This window comes from Chinchilla lanigera, unplaced genomic scaffold (genome assembly GCF_000276665.1).
Source record: "Chinchilla lanigera isolate Chin_1 unplaced genomic scaffold, ChiLan1.0 scaffold00016, whole genome shotgun sequence".
Taxonomy (NCBI): domain Eukaryota; kingdom Metazoa; phylum Chordata; class Mammalia; order Rodentia; family Chinchillidae; genus Chinchilla; species Chinchilla lanigera.
Window position 1 is genome coordinate 25,537,174 of NW_004955417.1, and position 8,513 is coordinate 25,545,686.

An 8,513-nucleotide genomic window follows, 5' to 3' on the forward strand; every position below is an offset into this window, starting at 1 on the left:
GCTGACTCACAAAAGATGAGGAGACCTGGGACCAAAGACCAAGAGGAGCGCCAGGCTGTCCCTGCAGGCTGGGCACACGGACACTGGACTGCGTGGCATGGCCTCGGTCCGGCATGCAGGAGGCTGAGGCAGCAGGACAGGCAGGGATTTCCCTGACTTGAATTTTTCCCTTATGTTCATGAATTTAAAAAGTTCTGTTGCTGGAATGGATCTGAAAGAGATGGAGGGAAACTTGTCTGTGACCCTCCAGCCTCAGCCTCCCGAGTGCTGGGATTGCAGCCCTGCACCAGCACACCTGGCTTGTTAAAAAAGATTTTTATAGCTTATGCAGAACGGGGAAGCTTTTAGAATCACAGTTGCCTGAATTATGTCTGTCTTGATGTGTATTTCTGCCATGGTCTACTTAGAACGTTAAGAAGCCTAGGTGAATTCTTTGGGCGAAAGAGTTGGCATCTGGACATGGTGGCGCAGGCCTGTGATCTCAGCAATCTGGAAGGCTGAGGCAGGAGGATCACAAATGAAAGCCCAGCCTTGGCAATTTAGCAACCTGAGGCAAGACCCTACCTCAAAACAAAAAGAGGGCGGGGATGTAGCTCAGTGCAGAGGTCTAAGGTTCGATCCCCAGTACCGCACAGGTACACACGCGCTCAAGGAGTTGCCTCAGATCTAGCGGCAGACACACAAGCCAGTTATTCTCTTTCTGGCTGTAGCTGAACCCAAGGGCTGCGGGACTTCCTGGGGGGTCAGTGTAGGCAAATTCACTTTGCCCTGCTCTTGCTTTTTCTCTGTGAGTCGAACCCCGGCCCTAACGCTCAAGGGCTTCTGGTTCTGAGGAGTGACGGACAGGAAAGGGGGCGTCTCCACGCTGCAAGCCAAAGGAGGTGCTCGGCCAACGTCTGCACCACTCCGTTAATGGGCTAGTCGTGCAGGGGCTGGGGAGGCGCAGAGCAGAGGGGGAAGAACACGCAGTAGCCTGGAAAATTCTCAAGCAGCGGGCTTGAGCTAAGTGTACACAAAAGTTGGGTTTCAACCTTCCTGACATTGGCATTTTTACTCCGTGAGCTCCTACAGACGACAGTATTTTAAAGAAATTAATCTTTCAAGATTAACTTTTACACTGGGCTTAGTGACGCACGCCTGTAAACCTAGCACTCGGGAGGCTGAGGCAGGAGGACCGCCTCGAGTCGGAGGCCAGACTGGGCTACATAGGGAGATTCTGTCTCCAAACTGAAAACCCGAGAAAAATAAAAAGCAACAAAAAAGTATGATGAAAAATGGTAAGAGGGGGCACCTAGCAGCTCAGAGCCCCGCCCACATGTTTATATTTTCCTCCCCAGGCCCCGCCCCCGAACATGCGAGTGCCCCGGCTCCGCCCTCAAGGCGGGGTTGCTAGGGCAGGGATTCCTTCCCCAGCCAATCGCGTGCGAGCCCCGGGCCTGCCCGGAACAAAGATGGCGGGCGCGGCCTCGGTGCGGGCAGGCTGATCGGGGCGCCAGGCTCGGGCAGGGGACCCGAGCGAGGCGACCATGGAGCAGGGCGGCGGCGGCGACGGCCACCCCGGCGGGGGCGCGCGGCAGCGGGAGCGGGAGCTGGAACGCACGGCCGAGGTCCTGGTCACCGGGGAGCAGCTGCGGTAGGAGACGGCGGGCGTGGGTGTCACTGCCGCGCGGCGCTGTGTGCTGTCCCTGTCCGGCGCCCGCGACCCGGCCTGGGCGACCGCGACCCGATCTGGGTGACAGCCCCAGGCGCCGGGCTCGGCGCGGTCGGGGCCGCGGGAGCGCAGCGCGCGCTGTCATCCCGCGCTGGGAGGCTGAGGCAGGAGGATCTCCGCGAGTTCGCGGCCAGCCTGCGCTGCCCAGGAGACTCTGTCTCAAAAAAACAGAGCGGAAAACGCGGCGGGGACCACAGGGAGCCCCCTCTACAGGACGGCGGTGCGGGCTAAACGCGCAGCACCCTCCGACGCCCTGTGCCCGGCGGGCACACCTTCAGCCTTCTTTTGGGTCCGCCAGGAGGCAATGGCGGTGCCACGTCCCAGGCTGCGGCCAACTTCCCCACGCAGCTTGGGCGCTGGCTGCTGGAGAATAGGCCTTGGTGGGTGTCGTGACCCCGGGACAAGCCAGGGCCCCAGGGCCTCCGTCTTCCCCGCCAACTCCTCCCTAACCTTTCCTTTACAACTGCACACCTGTCACTCCAGCACTTGGGAGGCTGAGGCAGGAGGGTCACAGCGAGTTCAGAGTGGGAGGCCAGCTTGGGCTTCACAGTGACTTCAAGGCCAGCTATACAGGGAGGCCCTGTCTCAGAACCAAAAGAGAGACACAGAAAAAATGTGCGTGCGTCTGGCCTGGCTAGTTCTGCAGCTGCCCTCCGCGTGGTCATAAATCAGTGTGGCGGGGGGAGAAGCCAGGCCCGCAGCGCTCCGGCCGCAGCTGTGCCGGCTCCGGGCTCCTGGCGGGGCGCCCCGGCCTCCACTCAGCAGGAGCAGGGTCCTCGCTGGGGAGCTGGCGCCCGGCTGCAGTGGGTTCGGAGGCCGGAAACCGAGTCCCAGCTCCCTGAGCTGAATGTGCAGAGGCGACTCCCGTGCCTGGCCTGGTGCAGTCATAAAGTGTGTGGTGTGCAAGCTGGTCATCCCCGCACTTGGAAGCCTGAGGCAGAAGGGCCACCACAAGTTCCAGGCCAGCCTGAACTACATAATCTGCTGTCGAGATCCTGTCTCAGAAAACCAAGAGAATCAATAAATAAATGAAAAATAAAGTGTGTGGTCCAGGTTAAAAGGGATGAAAACTTGGTTGCCTATAGAGGCTTCTAACTAAGAAACACAAGTGCTGCATAGCTTTTCTGATTTAAAGTCCTCTGGTGGATAAAGTTAGTTGCTTTTTCATTTTAAAAAACTTTTTTTTTTTTTGACTATTTGCCCAGGCTGCCCTTGCACTGAGAGCAGTCCTCCTGCCTCAGCTTCCCGAGTGCTGGAATGAGAGGCGTGCGCCGCCACGCCTGATCTGAATGTCCCTCGGGCCTGTGCCAGGCTCCCGACCCATCCTGGGCACGCAGGTGATGCAGGACTTAGATGGGGCACAGTTGTGAATTTCTGGTGCAGCCACTCTGCAGCCCAGCATGGCTTACGTTGCTCGGGGACTTGGGGGGCAGGGCAGCTTGCACAATCTTTTAAATTAAAAAAGAGGAAGCAGGTGACCACACCTGGAATCCCAGCCCTGGGGAGGCTGAGGCAGGAGCATCGGGAGTTTGCTCCCCAGCAGATGAACCTGCCCTCCCGCCCATCCCAGCACTGGGCTGGCCGTAGTAGTTGCTCAGTGAGCACCCGAACGAGTGCTTTGTGTGACTTGGCACTGGTGCTGGTGCTGGCCCTGGCGGGCTGGGAGCTGGGCCACCCTGGTTAGCGTGGCTGTGTGTCCTTCTGTCCCCAGCTGCCCTCTTACTGTTGACTGCCGCCATTTTTTGGCTTTTTGAGACAGGGTCTCACTATGTAGCACAGACTGGCCTCGAACTCACGGTGATCCTCTTGCCTCAGCCTCCTCAGTGCTTCGGATGACAGGCTTGCGTCATCACACCTGACTGGAAAAATGTTAAAAATTCTTAATTGCTTTCTTTTTCGTTGGCCGAAGAATGCGATGATATTCATCACTAGTTTGATTTTCGGGAGTTCTCTTGTTTGTTTTGAGACAGGGTCTAGCTATGTAGCCCAGGCTGGCCTCAAACTCTTGGTCTGGAGATGGTGACTGGAGGGAAGGGTTTGGGGCCCTAAAAGAGCCGGCTGCGGTGGCACACACTTGTAACCCTGGCTCTCAGGAGGCTGAGGCAGGAAGATTGCTAAGGGCTTGAGGTCAATAACAAGGTCACGGTGCAAGGTGGGGGAGGATGGAGGCTGGCCCAGGTGAGGAGCAGGGAGCCCTGCAGTGCAGAGTGGGCCGAGGCCTTCCAGCCATGCAGCTCCTTGGTTTCCGGGGTTACTGCTGCTAGGACCAGTGTGGGGGCTTCTGCCCCCGGTTTCCACCACAGCAGCGTCTGCCTCCTCCAGTGGACCAGGTCTCCCTCTTTCCTTCTAAATCACGAGACCTCCCGGTTTATTTTGGTGGGGGTTTCTTTCATGTTTCTTTTATTTTTTGAGACAGGGTCTCACTATGTAGCCCAGGCTGGCCTGGAACTCATGGCGATTCTCCTGCCTCAGCCTCCCGGGAGTGCTGGCCTGGCAGGTGTAGACCACCACGCCCGGCTCCTAGACCTCTTTCTTTCCTGAAAATTGCCCCGGGCTGCCTTGGGTGTTCGGGTTGAGAGCTTTCCAGTTGGTTGTGTGGGGCAGTCAGCAAACACTAAGCGTTTAAAGTCCACCCCCGTCTGTTAGCTGTGCTCTGTCGGGGTCCGCTTCTTTGCTCCTCTCCTTCACCGCCCTCTTACAATCAGCTGCTTCTGCTGTGTAACTCGTCTTCCGCTCATCGCCTGCTTCATGATGGCGCTGGCTTCCCCGGGTCTCAGGTCCTGTCTCTGCTGCTCCTCAGTTTTCCGGCTCCTGATGTGTCTGCCTTGCTCTTGGGACGTTCTGTTTTGAGGCCTCGAACTCGCCACTCTCCTGCCTCAGCCTCAGCCTCGCCCCCACCGCCGGGATCAGGGCTGCTGACCCTGCCCAGCACCGCTTCCTGGGCTGCAGGGTGGAGCCCAGGGCTTTGTCCAGAACCACCTCCAGCCCCTTCCCTTTATTTAACATGGAGAGAGGATCCCACCAAATTGCCCAGGCTGAGCTCAGATTTCTGATCCTCCTGCCTCAGCCTCCCCATTTGCTGGGATTACAGCTCCACGGCTACAGGCTACCCACCGTGCCCGGCTCTCTTAAAGTTGTTTCTCTGCCAGGCGTAGTGGTGCACTGCGTGCCTTGCATCCCGGCACTTGGGAGGCTGAGGCAGGAGGATCACTGTACGTCCAAGGGCTCCACAGTGAGACCGTATGTCACCACCCACCTGTGTCACCTCCAGACCTGAGCTGGACTCTTCCTGGAGTGGGGACCCCGGGACACGAAGATCTCTTCAGCTTTTGGCTCCTGCTCTGGCCGTCTCTGGGGCAGGTTAGTGGCTTGCGCCCTCACCCAGCGCGCTGAGTCGTGCGTCTCTCCGTCCAGGCTCCGGCTGCACGAGGAGAAGGTCATCAAGGACCGGCGACACCACCTCAAGACCTACCCCAACTGCTTCGTGGCCAAGGAGCTCATCGACTGGCTGATCGAGCACAAGGAGGCTTCCGACCGGGAGACGGCGGTGAAGCTCATGCAGAAGCTGGCGGACCGGGGCATCGTGCACCACGGTTAGGGCGCCGCGGGCCGGGGGCTGGGGGCGGGGCCTGGGGCCAGGACCAGGGGAGACCGCGGCCCCGCCCACTTAAGGGCAAAAGTCTGTGAATCCTTCCTGCTGCCTATTCCCATGACACTGCCGTCGCCCCGTGGGGCGTTTGGGGTTTCCGCACAGATGCTGGTTTGCGAGACAGGGTCTCGCTCTGTAGCCCAGGCCGGCCTCAAACTCATGGCGATCCTCCTGCCTCAGCCTCCTGGGGCCTGGGTGACAGGAAGGGCTGGGGCCGTATTTGGGGACTTGCTTATAGGTGGTGCTGGGCCGCTGGGTCAGGGTGCTGTGCTAAGCACCTCCCGAGGGTTCCCAGGTCTAGGGCCCAGAGCCGGGTCGCACGGCCCTGACGCGCCCCCTGCCCGTGTCTCAGTGTGTGACGAGCACAAGGAGTTCAAGGACGTGAAGCTGTTCTACCGCTTCCGGAAGGACGACGGCACCTTCCCGCTGGACGACGAGGTCAAGGCCTTCCTGCGGGGACAGCGGCTCTACGAGAAGTAGGTGCCCTCGGGCGGGGACACGGGTCAGAGTCACCCTCTCCTCTGCCCTTTGCCAGAAGTGTAGCCAGCTGCGTAAGATCCCTTTGTTACTGTTGTTTTGGTGAGGGGGGAGGTTGGAGAGAGGCTCTTGCTATGTAGCCCAGGCTGGCTTCGAACTCTAGGAATCCTCCTGCCTCAGCCTCCCAAGTGCTGGGATGACAGGTGTGTGTGCTACCATGCCTGGCATAGCTTTCTTATTTTCTAAACTGTCTTTTTATGAGTCGGCTGTACTGTAATTTGGTAAGTTTTAGATACTTGTTTTATATTTTATTAAGCGGGGCTGCAGGTAGAGGGCTTGCCTAACGTGCAGGACCTCAGAAACAATAAGAACAAGAAAGAAGGAAAAGTCAAAGGAAGCGTGACTGGCTGGATTTGTTAATAGCTCGTCTCTCAAATATTTTTTGTTTTGTTTTGAAGTTCTGGCCCCATGTTCTTTTCAGCCTTATTTGGGAGATGGCTAATATTTGTGCGTGGAGATCTTTCTTTTTCTTTTGAGACAGGGTCTTGCTACGTAGTCCAGGCTGACCTGGGACTCACAGAGAGCCTCCTGTCTCAGCCTCCTCTTGTCTTATGCCTCCCTCACAGGCATGCACCACCACACCCAGTTTGTCATTTTCTTTTTTTTTTTGAAGAAAAAAAATCATTTATCTGTGTTTTTATTAGTCCCGCATGTGTTGCCACACGTAATGATCACATTCGCCATGGGGGATTTGTTCCTGTACATAGTTTGGCGTAATTCTTTTTTCCCATTCTCCTCCCCCACTTCAGTCTTCATGTTACGTGAAGTAAATCAGACGCGCAGGGCTCGAGAGCGCGTCGTCCTCCCGTGAGAGGATCTCAAAGTCTGAACCAGGCGCACAGGGAGGACAGGTGCCAGCGGTTGGACCCTGCTCAGACGGGAACCGGAAGGGGACGGGAGGGAAAAGGGGGTTTAAAAAAGAGAGAACGTTGTTGTTTTCCTTTTAAGATAGAAGCCATCTGGCCGGGCATGGTGGCGCATGCCTGTCATCCCAGCACCCAGGAGGCTGAGGCAGGAGGATCAGCATGAGTTCAAGGCCAGCCTGGGCTGCACAGTGAGACCCTGTCTCAACCATGACAACAAAAAAAAGCAAGCGTCTGTGTCTTCGGGCGGCTGAGTGTGTGGGGCACAGGTGACCAAGCCGCCTGACTTTGGTCTGGCAACAGGTCCTCTCCGATCTTGGGGCCCTGCCGTCAGTTGAGTGGTGCGACCTCTCCTCCCAGTCCCCCTTTCTGTGCACAGCAGCTGGAGTTTGAACCCAGCACCTGCGCCCCAGCCCTGCTGCCGAGGCTGTTAAGTGTGTCCTTTCCCCATCCTTCAATGGAGATTCCAGCCCACAGGAAGCTGAGGCAGGAGGGTCTCCAGTTCAAGCCCAGCCTGGGCAGTTTGGCAACTTAGGAAGACCTTGTCTCAAAGTTTAAAAGAAAAACAGAGTTGGGGATGTTGCCCAGTGCAACAGGTTCCAACCCCAGTGTAGCAAAACATAAATTACTAACAGTAGTGATAGTAATGTAATACGAATAAAAATTAAAAAGAGGCCGGATACACGTTCTGTGATGAGCTTCCTCCAGTCCCAGGCACTGCTGAAAAATTAATTAGCTATAAAAGAGAATATGACTTTGAGGAAGATTTATACTTTCCTTACTAAACCTCGCAGTTTGAAGTGCTTATTTTCAGCCAGGAATGGTGGTGCACACCTGCAGTCCCAGTAGTCGCGGGGCCGAGGCAGGAGGATCCCTGGAGTTCAAGGCCAGCCTGGGCTAAATAGGAAGACTCCAGGTCAGATAAAGAAGCCCAAATTGCATATTTTCCAGTGAACTTTCCCTCAGGGCCAGAGGCACCTGGTGTGTTATCAGTGTCACCTGAGCCACCACCCAGCTGCACACTGGACCCCCTTGTGGAAGGGGGTGGAGCTACAGTGATGGTTAGGGAGCCACAGAGACAGGAAATAGGAGCTGGAGTTGAAAAAAGTGTTTTGTGCTTTGTCGTTTTCTGAGAGGGGTTTCCCTATGTAGCAAGTGTTGGCCTTGAACTCAAGGTGACCCTCCTGCCTCAGCCTCCCGAGTGCTGAGACTACAGGCCTGCAGCTGCGCCTAGCTTTAAAGAAAGTGTTTTAATGTGTCTTGTTTGATTTCCAGTGTGGAAACATTTTTTCTTTTTCACTTCCTTGTTTTTGTTTTCTTGAGTTTTTTTTTTTTTCTTTTATCTGGTTTTTTTTTTTGGTACTGGGATTGAACCTAGAGCACTTGTTACTTTTTATTTTGAGACATGGTTTCATTAAATCACTAAGTTGCCCAGGCTGGGCTTGACCTTGTGATCCTCCTGCCTCAGCCTTCTGAGTGCTGAGACAACAGGTGTGTGTCATGACACATGGCTGGTGGGCACGGACTTTCGAAGATTTTATGATAGGTGGAAGATGCCAGTCATAAAATAAGACAAGTATTCTGGACATGTGGGCACACATGTGTCATCGCAGCACTTGGGAGGCTGAGGCAGGAGAGTCTTCCAGCTGCCCACCTTCCCACCGGGTCTGTTCTCCGGGGTCGATCGCTTTGCGTCCTCTGCGTGCTCCAGACCCCAGGCTCTGCGGGGCGGCCCGGGGTTCTGCGCCCCCTG

General features: G+C 56.2%; 1 protein-coding gene across 3 annotated transcripts in view; it reads left to right on the forward strand.

The window, feature by feature from the left end:
• The first annotated feature begins 1,435 nt into the window (after positions 1-1,435).
• The window catches only part of Deptor (DEP domain containing MTOR-interacting protein), a 24,766-nt gene continuing 17,688 nt past the window's right edge, over positions 1,436-8,513 (forward strand). For all 3 annotated transcript variants that reach the window (XM_005381914.2, XM_005381915.2, XM_013512835.1), the window contains exons 1-3: positions 1,436-1,633; positions 5,126-5,304; positions 5,713-5,836. In XM_005381914.2, coding sequence (XP_005381971.1) covers positions 1,527-1,633; positions 5,126-5,304; positions 5,713-5,836 — 410 coding nt within the window. In that variant the 5' untranslated portion in view covers positions 1,436-1,526. The remainder of the gene's footprint in view (positions 1,634-5,125; positions 5,305-5,712; positions 5,837-8,513) is intronic.